This window comes from Marmota flaviventris, chromosome 1, assembly GCF_047511675.1.
Source record: "Marmota flaviventris isolate mMarFla1 chromosome 1, mMarFla1.hap1, whole genome shotgun sequence".
Classification (NCBI taxonomy): Eukaryota; Metazoa; Chordata; class Mammalia; order Rodentia; family Sciuridae; genus Marmota; species Marmota flaviventris.
The window spans coordinates 204,113,760-204,131,883 of NC_092498.1; the positions used below are offsets into that span (position 1 = coordinate 204,113,760).

At 37.5% G+C, this 18,124-nt stretch overlaps 1 protein-coding gene across 9 annotated transcripts in view; it reads right to left on the reverse strand.

Moving 5' to 3' along the window:
* Map4 (microtubule associated protein 4) overlaps positions 1-18,124 on the reverse strand; it is a 163,494-nt gene that overhangs the window by 47,636 nt on the left and 97,734 nt on the right. For 3 of the 9 annotated variants that reach the window (XM_027932116.2, XM_027932110.2, XM_071600637.1), the window contains exons 4-7: positions 10,171-10,293; positions 4,289-4,402; positions 1,941-2,072; positions 26-1,216 (exon numbers count right to left, since the gene is read on the reverse strand). In XM_027932116.2, the coding sequence (XP_027787917.1) occupies positions 26-1,216; positions 1,941-2,072; positions 4,289-4,402; positions 10,171-10,293 (1,560 nt within the window). The remainder of the gene's footprint in view (positions 1-25; positions 1,217-1,940; positions 2,073-4,288; positions 4,403-10,170; positions 10,294-18,124) is intronic. The other 6 variants (XM_071600666.1, XM_027932114.2, XM_071600661.1 and 3 more) reach the window with 3 other exon arrangements.

Here is an 18,124-nt window from a genome sequence, read left to right on the forward strand (position 1 = left end):
TACTGAGAGGAAACAAAGCTCATACCTGGTGAAATCATGAAAGTAGGTGCAGCTAACTGCCCCTCTTTTTGGAGAGACTGTATCTGGGAATTTTCACTTATTCCTTCCTGAGTCTGGGCAATTTCCATGTCTTTAACTAGAACTGATGCCACCTCTGTTCCTGAGGGTGGTGCAACATCCTTGGCTGGAGTCACACTGTTGGCCAGGGTCATCTCTGTTCCAGGGGACAGAGCCACATCCTTAGCCAGGGCCACATCTGCTTCTGGAGGCAGCAGCATATCCTTGATCAAGGTTACTTCTTTTTCTGGGAGTGGAGTTATATCCTTGACCTGAGCCACCTCTACTTCTGGAGACACAGCCACATCCTTACCCAGGGCCGACTTTGTTTCAGAGGGTGTACCCATATTCTTGACCAGGGTTACTTCTGTTTCTGGGAGTGGAGCCACATCCTTGACAAGGCCCACCTTTGATTCTGGGGACAGAGCCACTTCCTTACCCATGGTCACTTCTGTTACTGGAGGTGGAGTAATGTCCTTGTCTGAGGGCCCTTCTGTTTCTACTGCATCCTTCGTGAAGACTACTGTTGCTTCTGAAGGCAGTGTCATGTCCCTTGGCACAGCCACCTCTTTTTCTGATAACAAGACCATCTCCTCAGCTGAGGATTTTTCTGTGGATGATATAGTGTCCACAGCTAGTGCCACCTCCATTTCTGAAAATGATACCATACCCTTGCCTGAGATTGACTCTGTTTCTTTGGGTGATGCCATGCCCTCATGTGAAAACAAATCCATTTTTACAGGTGGTACTCTCTCTGTTTCTTCAAATAGTGTCACATCCTTGCCTGCAGCCACCTCAATTTCTGTGGGCAGCACCATATCTTTAGTCAAAGACACATCTGTTTTTGCGGGTGATATGACATCCTTAACTGGGACCACTTCTTTTTCTATAGGTAGGACCATGTCCTTGACCAGAGACATATCTGATTCAATGGATGACTGCAAGTCCTTGGGCAGTGTCACATCTGATTTGGTGGGTTGTTCCATATCTTTAGTCAATTCCACCTTTGTTTCTGTGGCGGGTGCCATTTCCTTGACCAGGGCTACCACTTTTTCTCCAGACGGTGCCATTTCTGTAGTCTTCTGTCCTATTATTATTTCCAATGCTTTAGTTGGTGGCTGTTCTTCTACTGATGCCATTTCTCCTTCCTTGGGTAACTCTAAGGGAAATAAGTTAAAAATTTGGGACCTATCATTTTCTACTCATACCTCTGCACTTAAAACTCATAGGGCACAAGAGTATTTGGCTATTGTGACCTTAAGACCTTAAACATAATTAAGAAGGTGTTGAGGGGCTGGAGTTGTGGCTCAGAGGTACAGCACTTGCCTAGCATGTGTGAGGCCCTGGGTTTCATCCTCAACACCACATAAAATAAAATAAAGATATTTTGTTCGTGTATTACTAAAAAATAAATATTAAAAAAAAAGAAGCTGTTGATTTAGTGCATGCTGCCTACTCCTTGACAATCCCATCATTTAGAAGGATAAGACATGTGAAACTGAGAAGACAAATTGTGGAGGAGAAAAGGAAAACTATAGGCTTGAAAACACAGGTATGTATTAGTATTAGGAAGGGAACCTATGGAACTGCTGGTCAGTTATCTTTCCTATTAAGAAAAGAAGCCCAGAACTCTAGGCTTAGTGGTTAAGTGAACCTGGGTTCAATTCCCAGAACCAAAGAGAAGGGATTTCCTCTTAAGATTGTATTTTAATTATAATTTAACTCTCCCAGCTCTGATATCTTTAATACAAGCTTAAAAACATTTGTGATAATTCTGAAAATTTTATGTGTCTCTTGTAAGCTGCTAAAAATATGCCCAATGATTTATACCAATTATCAATATTTCAATTACTAACTGATAAAGCAGATTTTAAATAATTCACCTGTCATCTGTGGAAGATTTGCAGTGGCCTCTAGAGAAACAAAGGACTCCGAGTATGGAGGGTTTGGGGCTTCCATAGACCACCCCTGAGGTACAACAGTTGCAGGAGCAAATGTGTCGCAGGGAGGCATACCTAATATCAAAACATAAAACACATTTTGAAATTTGGTTGACAAAGAAGGAAAAAAAGGCATTTGGTATTTTAAATCAACTGTATATATTGCCAAGAAGACATAGGTCTAAGGAACAGTAAAAAACAAAGTACAAAAGTTTTAAATGAAACACTCCTAACAATCTTCAGGTTTTGCGTAATTATTAACAGGCAGCATCACTATATCCCAGGAAGACCATGAATCAATATATATTGCCTACTTTTACAGGATATTACAAGATTCAAAATATCAAAGATTGAGCTCTAGTAACACCACAATCAAAATAATAGTGTACAGTAAAGAAAGGTGAGCCTTAATTCATCAGTAAAATGAGATTAACACCTGCCTATATGAAAATATTTTGTTAATTATTAACAACTAGCTGGATGCAGTGGTACTTATCTATAATCTCAGTGACTCAGGAGATTGAGGCAGGAGGATTGCAAACACCAGGCCAACTTCAACAATTTAGCAAGACTGTCTCAAAATAAAAGGAGCTGGGGATGTAGCTTAGAGGTAAAGCATCCCTGGGTTTGGTCTCCAGGACAACCCTCAGAAACAAACAAACACACACACACACACACACACACACACACACAAACTAGGCAAATGACAAATATAAGTGGATTATTGTAATGCTTATCCTATGCCAGTCTCAACAGATTTAATATCAGTCCCTGCTGAGATCATTATATATTTTTGTGTTTGTTTATTTTCAGGAGGTAGGGTCTCGCTATGTTGCTCAGACTGGCCTCAAATTCTTGGCCTCCTGTCTTAGCTTCCTGAGTAGCCAGGATTATAGGCATATGCCACAACATCTGAGAAGATTAATACAATTTAGCTACAGAGACAAGTAGACAAATAGCAAACAACGCATACTGTACATTATGAACTAAGTGATATAGGAGTGCAGAAAGAACCATGAGGCCCAGACTATCACAAAAGGCTTCAGAAGAGAAGCAAGAGCAGAAATAGAGGGTGGTCAATTTCAAAGACAGAGGACACTCTGAGCAAAGAAAGCATAAAGATGCAAACAGGAGGAGATGAGGATATTACTATTTATGATAACTAAGATTATTTAATGATTACTCTACCAGACACAATGCTAAGTGTTTCACATAATTTTATTTAATGGTCATCACTTCTCTAATGTAAAAACTAGTGCTGGCTCTGTTTTGTAGATTTTAAAAAAAAGAGTTTAGGGAGGAAGTAATTTGCTCAAGGTCATGGGTCATGAATGAATAAAATGTGGATGCAGAATTTGGCCCTAAGTTAGAGGTCTTATGAAAGGATGTCCATAGTCTTTGAACAGCTTGACTGTGAATTCTCCTCTTTAATCTGGAATAAGCCTGGTCACAGTCAGAGGCCCTACATCTGATTCTGCCTATTAGTTAACATGAAAGATGATGGGTGAAAGCTCATATTAATTGAAGCTAAGGGACTATAGGAGACCAGAATATGCACCCAAATAGGCATAAGATTACATTGAATGCAAGTCAACTGAGAAGTAGATATGAAAAACAAAACAAAACAAATAGGGGCTGGGGATGTGGCTCAAGCAGTAGCGCGCTCGCCTGGCATGCGTGCGGCCTGGGTTCGATCCTCAGCACCACATACAAACAAAGATGTTTTGTCCGCCGAAAACTAAATATTAAAAAATTCTGTCTCTCTCTCTCTCTCTTAAAAAAAAAAAAAAAAAACAAATAGCAACAACACAAAACCCAATCAATTCTTAGCTTTCCTCCTATTTACCTAAAAGCAGGACAAATACTTTCAAAAGTGTTCCTCCACCCTCTGCATCTTAAAGTACAAAGGTTGATTACTGAAGACAACTGTATGCTCTTATCAGCCTGGAGATGTCACCACAGGAATCTACATAACAAGTTTTACTCACTAGCCTTTACCACCTACTTGCACCCTCACAGTTTGCCACTAAAGACCCTGAAAAGTCCTTTTCCTTTATCTTTCTAATTCTCAAAAAAAGTATGACTTTTTATCAAAGAAGCTATATAACTGAGTTCTAAAGCCACTTCTTTGAGATTAGTCATTCCCCAAATACCTTCCTTGTGTATATGAAATATACATGTTAATCTTCACTTTCTTTTTCTCTTTTGCTATATGTGCCCTAAGCAATAAATCTAAGAAGGAAAATTAATTTTTCTTCCCTACAGAATAATTCCAGCTAGAGAAGCCATACCGTAACTGTCTTCCAAAGGATTATTATGCCCTGTAAATGTCAAATCATTTGTTGTTCCACTGGAGAGAAAGAGCAAATCTGCTAGTCCGTCATCATGGTGCATCTTAAAGGGATCTAGAATAAAGAAGTAATCCAAAACTCAGTCCCAGTGAATGCAATTAGAAAGGTAAAAACATTTCTTATGACAAATATTGATTAGTTACATGTGTGTTGTCCAGTAGTAAAATAAGTTGAGATAACATGTGACTACACATGTAGGCAATCAATAAATACTCACTAATTCATTTGTTTCAAGTTAATAATATATAATCCCTTATTCCCGTAAGGTTTGATTATCTAAATCACAGAGCCAACAAATGTATAAAACTGAGAGAACACTTAATGCTCAACTCTAACATTCTAAGAGGCAAAAATAAAGAAAATGGAATTTTCAATATATAATTTAGAGATTTTGTTATTAAATAAATCAGCTAGAATGTTTTCAGAACAAGTTTAAAAAGGGAAATTTTCACCTCATGTGGACATTGTGAAGAAAACTGCATTTCAAAAGCTCTCTGAATGGAGTTTGTCCTGAGAGAATGAATAAACTCTAGATTCAGGAGTTGGCATGAGTGAAGATACTCAAAAACATCAGTAAACTCTTTGTGCTTTCTTACATGAAAAACATAAAAAAGCAAAGCTGGTCAGGCAAATAATGAATTATGATTTCTAAGGAGGCCTTCTCAAATTCTGTTTCCATGTTAAGGATTTGACCCAGGTCTTGAGAGCCTGCATGTCTAACTATTTCCTCTGATGAAGCTAATGCATGACTCCCTAACACACTGTCAACATCAGAGGCAAGTATGTAAAAACCCAGGTCTTGGGAAAATGTTCATTTCCTTGGCTCTGAGACAGCTAGACCACCCCTCTTTTTATAAAGGGTTTCAGGATTAGAGGAGACAGATACTGCATTGCAAAGTGTATTTTGAATAATTAGAAGGCATAATTGAGAAAGCTGGGGTCAGGGGTGGAAGAAGCCTTGAGGCTGCCTTTCAAATAAACAGGGAAGGATGTAAAGGCAATCTGGCTGTAACATCTGTTATGCAAGGTCAGAGACAGGATCATTTAGCAAAAGGATATATTTTTGTTCAAGTCAAGCTTGAAAAATACTTAAACTAAATTTGAGAACTGAGTGGTTGGAGAAGGGCACACCTTTTCTCTATATTCCCTCTCATCCAATCACACAGTCTAAAATTTCATTAATAAGCAGATGACACTCAAATTTTTATCACTAGCCCTCTAGAGCTATCCCCTTATTTCCAGCCTTTAAAATAAAATGGCCTCTATGTATATGTGCCCATGTGTGTGCAAGCACATGCTAAGAATGGATGGAAACCCAGGGCCTCATGTGTGCAAAGCACATAATCTACAACTGAGGTAGAGTGGTAAAGTATTCAAAGTATTTAATATATTCCAGCACCCCACCTCTTAATTTAATAAATCCCAAATGCAACATGTTTCTCAAACCTATTCTCCATAAGACAGGACAGAAATTAAAGAGATAGGAATGAGACAAAAGGAAGAACAGGGAAAAGACAACTTTATGTGAAAACCTTGTGCTAAAGTTCCTCAGACCTTCATTCCCCAAGCAGTTCTCTCATTCCAGGCCTATCACTCCAAGATTTCTGAGAATTCTATAAATGTTCACTCACAATTACTAGAAATTCAACCACTTGTGAAAACTGCCCCATGTTCACTAATTAGCCCACTAATACATGTATTTTTTAGAATATATTGCACAAAGGAAGATACAAAACAGTATACAGTACTTTCCCAACCCTACCTTTTGATCAGATAATGAAAAAGATATCAACCTAAGAATCCTGAATTTGCCAGATCACCATGACCATCTTGAGCTCACCAGATTGATGTTATCCTCACATATAGATGACACTTATGCCCACCCCTTACCCAGTTTCCTTTAAAAGAATGTGAGATTCCCCAAGTGTCTCTCATTAGTGAGGTGGCCCATGTTCTCCCTTGAATGTGTACTCTCCTTACTTTTCTAAATAAATCTCGGTGCCTCAATATCTGATGGATTGAGAAATTCTTTTCTATGCCATTTGTCCATGTCCAACTTTGGACCATGTTGACCTAAGTTGAAGTCCCCTTCTCTGGGACCCTCTTGGACCCCACATTCTGGTATAACACAAAATCTTACCATATGAAATGGCATTCTATCCTTCTCTTGTTGGTAAACAGTTTTGACCTTATCCTTGAAGTTATCCTTGACCTCTGAATTTCACACATTTGATTCATTAGAAAACTGGCAGAATTGACTTTGAAACTGTCCCCCAGAATCTATTTCTTCTGGGTCTCCACTGACTAGGAAGTCTCAATAAGTTTGCAGTCAAGGCACTGGCCATGGCTGTGCTCATCTGAAGAGTTGCCTGGCAAGATCTGCCTGCCATCAAGATGGCTTATTTACACGGCCATGGGCTGAAAGTATCAGTTCCTCTTCCATGTATACTTCTCCTTATCAAATGGCTTTCCCCATGGTGAATAAATTTAGGAGTGACAAAAATGGAAACTGCAATGTCTTCTGTGATCTATCAATCACACACACCAAGCCTAGTTTAATGTGGAGACAGCTATATAAGGTTGTGAATACCAGGAGGCAGGGACCATTGGGAGCCATCTTGATGGCTGGGCGCCACACTTGAATTTCAGGAAATTAAATTCTACTGTGTTATCTCCCACTTAGAACTGGGAATCACCCTTGCTGGCTCCTATTCTTCCTGGCTGGAATTAGTAATTAAAAAGTACTCACAAAGACGGCCTGGCCAAAATGGTTTTACCAATGACTTCTATCATAAATTCAAAGAACTAAAACCAATTATTCACAATATCTTCCAAAAAATATAAGAGGAGAAAGCACTTTCCGACTCATTCTGAGAACAGTATTACCTACACAAAACTAGACAAAGACATCACAAGAAAACTACACACTATGTCTTTGAATATGGCTTCAAAAATCCTCAAGGGTTTATATATAGAACCCATTTTTAAAAATTCTACAACATGACCAAGAGGTATATATCTCAGAAGTACAATAATGGTTTAATATCCAAAAATCAAAATGTATCATCAGAATAAAAAATAAAAACATGATCACCTTACCAGATGCAGAAAATCTATTTGACAAAATCAATACCCTCTCATGATAAAACACTCAATAAAGTTGGGTATGGTGGTACACACCTATAATCCCAGCAACTTGGAAAGCTAAGACAGGAAGATTGCAAGTTTGAGGCCAACCTCAGCAACTCAGCAAGGCCCTCAGCAACTTAGCAAGATTCTGTCTCAAAATAAAAATAAAAATATTTAAAACACAAAAGGGGACCGCGCCCAGTGGTGCATGCCTGTAGAACCAGTGGCTTGAGAGACTGAGACAGGAGGATTACAAGTTCAAACCTAGCCTCAGCAACATTGAGGCGCTAGGCAACTCAGACCCTGTCTCTAGATAAAATATAAAATAGGGCTCAGTGGTCAAGTGTTCCTGAGTTCAGCCCCCACCCCCCCAAAAAAAAACAATAATAGGGAAGGAAAGAAGGAAATTTTCTTAACCTGATCAAGGGTACCTACAAAACACACACAGATTGGAGACTGGATGCTATGTCTCTATACTGTGGCTCTTCCTACAAACACATATCCATGATAATTTATAAATTAGGCACAATAGAGACTGACAATAATAAGTTATGGGATGGAACAATCATAATAATATAGTATAATAAAAATGTTAAAATGTGTGAATTACTTATTTTTGAAATGTTCCATTTGATATTTTCAGACTGCAGTTGACTGCAGGTAGCTAAAACTGTGGGTAAGCAGGGGCTACTCTAGTTCTGTAAATGACATGGTTTTGCCTTTAAAAAAATGCTAAGGAATTCCTGAAAAACTATTAGACCTGATAAATGAGTTCAGCAAGATTGAAAGATATAAGAACAACAAACAAAAAATCAATTATATTTCTACACCCTTGCAATGAAGAATCTGAAAATGAAATTAAGGAAACAAATCCACTCACAGCATCGGACAGAATGAAATACCAAGAATAAATTTAACCAATCTCATACACTCAAAACTACAAAATACTGTAATGTAAATGAAAAATAAACAAATGGAAAAACTTTAAATGCTCGTGAATAGAAGACTTAATATTGTCAAGAGGGCAATACTCCCTAATTAATCCACAGATTCAGCACATTTTCTCTTAGAATTCCAGCCAATTTCTTTGTAGAAATTGACAATATGATTCTATGGAATTACAAAGGGCTGAGTGTATCAAACAATCATGGGAAAAGAACAAAGGAAACTCACAATTGCAAAACTTACCAAAAAGCGGCAGTAAAGTGCACTCACAACTTTCAAGGGGGATTGGTGCCAGGACATGTGGCCCCATACCAAAATCCGTGGATGCTCAAGTCCCTCATATAAAATGGCACAGAAGTTTCATATAGCCTATACACATCCTTTTGCAAATTTTCAATCATCTCTACATTACTCATAATACCTTCTAAATGTAAATGCTATGTAAATAATCATTATAATGAGTTGCTTAGAGAATAATGATAACTTGAAAATGTCTGACATGTTCAGTATAGATGTAATTTTTTTCTCTCTGAATATTATCATCAATTGTTGGTTGAATCCTTGGATATAGAACCTGTGGGTATGCAGGGCAAACTATACTGACACAAAAATCATGAAATAGAACTCAACGTTGAGAAACAAAACCAAATACCTACAATTAACAGATTTTCAACAAAGGTGCAAAAACCATTCAATGGAGAAAGACCAGTCTTTTCAAAAATGGAAGCGGGACAATGGATATCCACATGAAAAAGAATGAATCTCCTACCTCTGATCATATACAAAAATCTACATAAAAGGGATCAAAGACTTAAACATAACAACACAAACTAACATTTTAAGAACAAAACACAGTGATAAACCTTCATAAACCTAGTTTTGAAAATAGACTGATGACATAAAAAACACAAGTAACACAAAGAAAAATGAATAAACTGGGTTTCATAAAAATAAAAAAAGTTATGCATCAAAGGATATTACCCAGAAAGTTAGAAGACCACCCACATAATGGGAGATACAATTTCATACCCACTAGGTTAGCTATAATTTTTTATAAAGGGAAATAAGTGTTGGTTAGAATGTGGAAGAATTACAAACCTCACACATTACTGGTGTAAAATGTGGCAGTCACTTTGGAAAACAGTCTGGCAAATAACCTAAGCTCTCAATCAGGCTGAAATCAAGGTAGCAATGTTACTCCTGCAAAGCCCTTTTACAATTCATGTCTCCTACCACTTCTAGTTTTGGGCAACTACAGATCTGCTTTTCCATATTTTTTCTTATTTGAATTTTATAGAAATTAGTATTAATCATTTTGCTCTTCATCAAACAAGGATAATAATATGTATTTGACAGAGTGAGGTAAGAAACCCAGATAATATGTATAAAGGCTCCAGCACGGTGCCTGGCACAAAACAGGCACTATTATTACTGTAATAATTCCTTCTAGAAGAATTAAAAGTTTCTAAGACACTGCTGATCCTTTAGTTTCTAATGTATATGCATTTCAGATATTTATTCAAAACAGGTTCTGAAAAGGAGAGAATTGTAGGGCATTAAGTATCTCTGAAGAAAAGACAAACAGTACATAAAGGGTCAACTGATGTTTAGGGGAAATTATTCTAGTTGAATACAAATACAAAGAAATTATATGTAGGCTATAATGTTTTATTTGAGTGGTGGTTGCCACTTTGTTCTTGTATTTATCATAGCTCACATTTAGCAGTCACATATGAGCTCCTGCTTACCAGTCTGGATAGGATTCACCACTTGCTCAGGCTGGAAGCAAAAGTTTGTATTTTCTGGCCAGTTCTGGCTGTTCTGATATTCCTGGTAGGCCATTTTCTCTTCGAGGAATTCAGTTGGAGACCCTTAACATACAGACACAAAGCAAATTACTAGAGAAGAGTTTCTGTAAATTACTATAGGAAGTACAATACGACACAATCACATTTGGCTAACGTCTTTGAGAAAATATTTTTAAATTTAAAAATAGAAAGAAAGCCAGGCATGGTGACACACACCTGTAATCACAGCTACTTAGAAGGTTCAGGCAGGAGGATCCCAAGTCCCCTTTCTCAAAATAAAAAATAAAAGGGTTGGGGATGTAGTTCAGTGAACAGCCCTGGGTTCAATCCCTAACACAGCCAAAATAAATAAATTAATTAATTGAGTAAGTAAGTATTGGAAGCCTAAGATTGTTTTCTGTGGGAAGGAGGAGTGTTTTTGGGGATTGAACTCGGGGTCACTTAACCACTGAGCCACCTCCCCAGCCCTTTTTTGTATTTTATTTAGAGACAGGGTCTCACTGAGTTGCTTAACACCTTGCTTTTGCTGAGGCTGGCTTTGAACTCGTGATCCTCCTGGCTCAGCCTCTCAAACCACTGGGACTACAGGCACGAGCCACAATGCCTGGCTTACAAGTGTCTTTTTTAAAGATGGAAACTGATCATCATACTCTATCGATAAACATTTACAATGAATTTAGAGACATTCTTAATAAATAACCAAAGTACAAAATAAGTATGCCTTTTCTTAAGATACAACTTAAGATCAGGGAGAAAAGAAAAATGAAGGAATATATTTCTGATATATTGTCTATCAACTGAAATGGCTAAGGAGACTTAAAGATCATGCAGTGTGGTCCTGCATATTTATGTCTAAGAACCTCCAGAAAGTTTAAATGCATCATCTCCATTCCATCAAAGTCCCCCTTTACCCACTGCCTCCTTTTGTTCTCTCTTCAAGTGTTATGTCTTTTTTTGTCCCTCCTTCAGCAGCAAGAGAGCAAACTTCAAATAGCATTTCAATCTAAGTTCCACAGGTTAACTGTGTGCTTTAATTTTCTATAATACTAATGTAATTACTATTTCAGCAAACATATAGGGCCAATTTTTTATAGGTCACATTTATTTTTAGAAAATGCAAAGAAGAAATCTCAAGGCTGACTGAAACAACAGAGTCAGGCACTGGGTAAAATTCTTAGGAGAAACAAGAATGAATCTACCCGTGATTAGGCAGCTCTAAGTTAACGGGCCCAAGAAATGTAAAACAATTCTTAAAAATGTGGATTAGGGCTTTGCATCCAAGTTTTCCTTAAATTTACATCCTTTTAATACTTTTTTACAAATACAATATCTTTACTTTGTTTATTCTTATGTGGTGCTGAGAACTGAACCCAGTGCCTCACACGTGCTAGGCAAGTGCTCTACCACTGAGCCACAACCTCAGACCCCTTTAATACTTAGTCTCTTTTCATATCTGTTGTTTTCTAATGAAGAACAAAATTGGGATTGTTCATGGGAAATTAAAAAAAAATTTTTTAATAGAAAAATAAGAAATATCAATAATAATTACCTAATTTTATTCTAAATGGTTGACAGGCTGCTTCTTTATGAACAATATTTATGCTGCTCATAGTTTATATGCTACTAACAAAGGAGAAATTAGTGACGACTTCTATTTCATACTCCCGCTACTTTCCTTATCTGCTTTAGAACACTGGAGTAGAAAGGACCCAAAGGAGTAAACCCATACCACATTTGTCCCAATAATTCATTTATGTATTTAAATATTTTGAATCAGGCACTGGTGAAAATGCAGCAAAAATGAAGAAAAACCCTGCTGTCATGGAGTTCAGATCACCACCATCACCACCATCATTATATTGTGCTTATACACTATGGAAGAAGCGGTATTTGTGTAGTTGAGGGTTTCAGACATGCCTGATGATGCAAGTCTCTGTAAACCTCAGTTTTCATATCTAATACCTGCTTTACCTACTTCATAAAGGTTGAAAGGGGATATGTTAAAGTACTCAGAAAATTGTGACAAACATGGTAAAATTATTGCTAATCCTACCATTAGTATGGATTATAGGGGATAAGCATCTACAATAGCAGGTACTAAGTGCTGCTACTGGGGTTTAAAGAATGGTCACATGATATGGTCATGGAATGATCTAGAAATACTTCCTGTAGATCAGAACATAGCTGAACCTGAAAAGACAATTAGAAGGCTATGTACATTGAGCTGAGAGTCTGTGGAAGACACACAGTAGGAAAGACATTGAGCATAGCAAATTATCTGTTTTTAAGGCCATGGGCATAAAAGGGAAAATAAGGAACATACCATTTTGGCTGGAACACACAATAGTTCTTCATAAAGGGCAGCTAGAGGATGACTAGTGCTTCACAGGCCAAACAGAGTGGAACCCAAGGTTTGTCTATCTGCATTCCCTAAAAGAGAACCAGCCCATCTCTCTCCAGGTGGTCTTAGTGTTGTGGATCATGGTATTTTGCATCCTTATCCAAAAGAATGTACTTGTGATACAAGCAGGCCCAAAGTCCTTTGCAGAAATTTGAAGCATAAAGATATATTTGGGCTGCCAGTGGCTATCTTTCCCACCGTTTTTTTCTTTTTTGACGGGGGAGGGGGCAGTAACTGGGGATTGACCCCAGGGTACTTTACCACTGGGCTTCATCCCCAACTCTTTTTGTTTTTTTATTTTGTCATGGGATCTTGCTAAGTTGCTTAGAGCATCACTAAGTTGCTGACACTGGTCTCAAACTTGTAATTCTCTGGAATCATTGGGATTTCAGGCATATGGGTGTACTGCTATACCCAACAGAACTACAGTTTTTAATGAGAAAAGTGAGTATATTTTCCTCAGACCTTCTGGAGAAGGAACATGCAGGTCTGGTATTCAGATGTCAAAGTCTGCAGATTTCTACTTTCCAGAGTGGTGCTGTAGCTTAGTGGCTCTCTCTAAGGGGCCACATTCAAAATAGCCAGCCTCCAGCTATCAGTACCATTAATGAACAGGTTTGACAGAGGCTCATTCCCATATCTTCATTCAATGATGATGACCTAGATTTCATTCTTAAAATTTCATTCTTAGCAAAGGCAGGCAAAGTAGTTTATGATAACGATAGCCTTCAGAATAAATGTGGGATTTTTTTTTTTTTAATACCACAATTGTACTCTGCTCAGAGTCTATTTCAAGGAAAGAATAAAAAATGTAATTCTAAACAAGAAGCAATTTACACAATACAATGGAAACAACCCTTACTTTCACCATCAGTCATCCTTAGATACATTGGTTTTCCTATGAAAGCAGAAGTGAGTGGGGTGGGGTGGCGCATGACTGTAATACCAGCTACTCAGGAGGCTGAGAAAGGAGGATCAAAAGTTTGAGACCAGTCCTGGGAATTCAGAGAGATCTTTTTTTCTCAAAATGGAAAACGAAAAAAGCAGGGCTGGGGATATAGTCAGTTGGTAGAGTGGCTTACCTTGCATACACAAGGCCCTGGGCTCAATCCCCAGCATGCATGAATGAATGAATGAATAAATAAATAAATAAATAAATAGGGGCTGGGGATGCAGCTCAGTGGTATACTGCCCATGTTCAATCATCATTACCATAAAAATGAACAAATGAATGAATGAATGAAAGTAACTTTGGAGTTGACATGGGCTAACTCCTATTTCCATTAAATTGAAGGCATTTACAGAAAGGCAAATGGATAAAAGTTTGAAATACTCATTAATCAAATAACATATCTATGAATCAAAGCCAGGACTAATTCCATCAGAAAACATTGGTTATCAAGTGCAATACAGACCAATGGATTTTAAAATAACATACTACAAAAAGTACACTGAGGCTTGATGCAGTGGCCCACATTTATAATCCCAGCAACTCAGGAAGCTAAGGTAAGTGGATCACAAGAGCAATGCCAGCCTCAGCAATTTAGCAAGATCCTAAGCAAAATTCAGTGAGGACCTGTCTCAAAATTAAAAAGGGTTGGGGATGTAGCCTACTGGTAAAGTGTCCCTGGATTCAATCCCCAGTACATTCTCCCCTTTCATAGATCAAAAAAAAAGTTCACTGATAGGGTTTCAAATTCTACATTGCAAATAACCTGTAATAAAACTAGCACCTGTCCAGTTTTATTGTCACATCAGAGAATATCCATAATTACCTTTAAAAAAATACCCAAACATTTCTCCTCCTAAACTGCATGTATCAGTCAATCCAAACAACATATTGTAACACAACTGCAGAAGCAATTTTCAAATATGAGAATCCAGCAGTGATCTACTAAATTACACATTAAAGAGATTTAGAAAAATGTAAAACACTACTACTCTTATTACTATTCTCTCTGGTGGTGGTACTGGGATTGAACCCAGAGGAGAGCTCTACCATTAAGCTATATCCCCAGCACCTTTTATACTTGTGATCTGCTTCAGTCTCCTGAGTTGCTGGATTTACAGGCATGGGGGGAGGAGGGGGAGAAGAAAGAAGAAGGAGGAAGAAGGAGGAGGAAGAAGAGGGGGGAGGAGGGGGAGAGGAGGGGGGGAGGAGGGGGAGAGGAGGGGGGGAGGAGGGGGAGAGGAGGGGGGGAGGAGGGGGAGGGGGGGGAGGAGAAAGAAAACTTAAATTGAGGCAGAAGATTAAGTTCTAGTACTAGCTCTTTGGAGAGACCTTAGTTAATCTGTTTAATCCCTCTGAACACGTAAGGGATACCTTAAATTATTACTGCAGAGATAAGACAAAAGTGACAAGGAAAACTGATATACATCTGTATCTATGTTACAGAACAAAAAATAAATCAATTGTGTTATCAACTAGTGATTTTAGAAAAGCAAAAGTTCTTCCTATATTCTTTCAAGTTTTCTGCAAATTTGAAATTATTTCAAATTAAAATAAAAATACTTCTATTTTCTAAAAATATAAAAAAGTGACAGGAGGAAGATAACTCCTGGTTTAGGGCTGTAGCTCAGTGGTAAAGCACCTGCCTTGCATGTGTGAGGCACTGGGTTCGATCCTCAGCACCACATAAAAATAAATAAATAAAATAAAGGTATTGTATACATGTACTATAACAACAACAAAGAAAGCTAATTCCTTTCTAATCCTCAACCAAATCTACTTTTTATAATTAGAATTTAGTACTGATACTAAGGTATCTTTGTCCACTTTGCAGACACACAAACAAAAATAAACAACAACAAAAAAATCACTAACCTTTCCTAATTTGAAATTAACAGGATTTTATATCACTAAGATAGTTGAAAAAATGAGGTCAGAGCTCTAATACTTAAAAACACAGGCACTGAAGCAGTCTCCAGCAGGAAGGAGATGAGGCCTTAGGATTATCAATTTCTTTTTCACTGTCAAACAACCCAGCATGTTTGTCTTTGAAATGTTCTAAAATACCACACAGCATGCCTCTTTTGCTTCAACCAGAATTTCTGCCAGATGCTTTCCAGAGTAGATGTAGTTGAAGGATGCCACCATGAGGCAGAGGTGTTTACCTGTGAACACCACCCTAATTGACTCCCATGATGACTGATTCACTATCATATTGGCACACTATTTCTATTTCTAAAAATTGTCTTGGTCCTTTACTGTCTGGTAAGCATGACGACTGGGTGCCAACCATCCCTTCTCCATCTTCATATTCCCTCCATCTAAAATATAACCTGTCCTTTTATAGAAAATGGTATTCTTCAATTGCTTTTTTCTCTACCACAAACTTATCTACATCTGACCCCTTCATTATTTCTTTTCTTCCTACTTATAAAGAAAGGTATAACACTCCCCCCATCTTTATTTCTTTAATCTGGAAAAAATGCTAAACAAGAGAATATGTAAAAAACATATTATTCTCCTTTCCAAGGACAATATTCCCTTTAATATCACAATTACCATTCAGTCCTCCAAACTCCTGGATTTGCTTTTCCCCTACCCCCTTCTCTCTTCACTTCTCCGCCAGGGGCTAGGAACACAGTTAAATCTCTGACACTTTCAAAAACCACAAACAAAATCCAAACAGTATTAAAGAAAAAAAAAATCCCTTATGGATTAAAAGAAATTTAATTTGTTTTTGATTTTGAGATGGGTGTCTTGTTGTGTTGCCCAGTTTGGACTCCAATTCTCTGGGCTCACATAATCCTCTTACTTCGGCCTCTCAAGTAGCTGGGAGTACAGGCCTATACCACCATACCTGGCTGAAATTTAGATTCTTAATTTGAATAAACTAGTTTTTCTTTTTTATTTATTTTTTACAGGCAAGATCTTATTATGTTCACCAGGCTGGCTGAGAACTTTCAAGATCAAGAGATCCTCCTGCCTCAAGCCTCGTAAGTAGTTGGGACAAGAGGTATGTACCACCATGACCAATTAAACCAGTTTGTTTATTTATTTGTTTTTGGTGCTGGGGATCAAACCCATGACTTTAGCAAGTGTTCTACCACTGAGCTATGTCACCAGCCACCTAAATATCACTTTAAAAACAAAACAATATACCTGAGGAAAGTATTGGTAATTTGAATAGTGATATTATGGTATTTGATATTATAGAATTGGTGTGTATATGTTAATGGTACTACAATTATGTTTCTTAAATGAATTTTTTTAGAGCACACACAGATACAAAGATCAAATGATATGCCGCCTGGGATTTACTTCAAAAAAATATGCAGGGGGCCGAGGATGTAGCTCAGTTGTAGAACAGTTGCTTAGCGTGTGCAAGGCCAATGATTCAATCCTTGGTACAGGATGAAAGGTGATGGGGAGGAGCAAGGGCAGGTTAAGGATGTGAGTGAGGATGGATGAAATTAGATTGACCACAGAAACCAAACTATGTACTAGAGTCTCTCTTCCTCTAATCTGACTCGCCTATTTTTAACATAAAACATGTTCATGTTGCCTGTCACCTAGCAGGTACCTGTAAATGGCTGTTGAATGAACAAATGCTTGTAATTTGGAGGAAGAACATTTCTGGAGATAAAAATACAGACTGGTATTCTTCCAGGTTTTTCATATAGATACAACCTATAAATGAAGACTATTTTTTGTAATACTTTTATTCCATTGACTTTATTCACATATTTTTGCTGAATATTAAAATATTATAATTGAGATGGGTGTGGTGGCACAACCTGTAATCACAGTGGGTTGGGAGGCTGAGGCAGGAGGATTGCAAATTTAAAGCCTGCCTCAGCAATTTAGAAAGGCTCTAAGCAACTTAGTGAGACCCTGTCTCAAAAGAAAGAAAGAAAGATAGATAAATAGATAGATAGATAGATAGAGCTGAGGATAAAGCTGAGTAGGTAAGTACTCCTGGGTTCAATCCCCAGCACCCCCCAAAATAAATAAATTTGGGGCTGGGGTTGTGGCTCAGTGGTAGAGCACTCGACTAGCATGCATGAGGCACTGGGTTCGATCCTCAGCACCACATAAAAGTAAAATGAAGATATGGTGCCCACCTAAAACTTAAGAATAAACATTTAAAAACAAATAAATAAATGTGCATATATGTACATATGCATAAAATAAATATGTAATAAACGTATATGCTTTTTCTAAACATCCACCACTATAACACAATAGAAATATTAAATTAGATTACTCAAAGGCTTAAATTCAGACAGAGCAGGTCAAGACACTTGAGAATAAAAGAACCAGTATTAATAATTAGGTCAAGACAGAAGACAAAATAAACCAGGACTACATATATATGACATAAGGTATAGCTACTCTGATTAGAGGAATATAGAAGCTAGGCTAGGCTCTTTTTTTTTTTTTTTCAGACTAACTAGATATAAAATAATCCCATAATGTCAATAACTCATAATTAACATAACTCAAAATGAATCAATTTCTATTTTCATGTTCTGTTAAACAAGTTA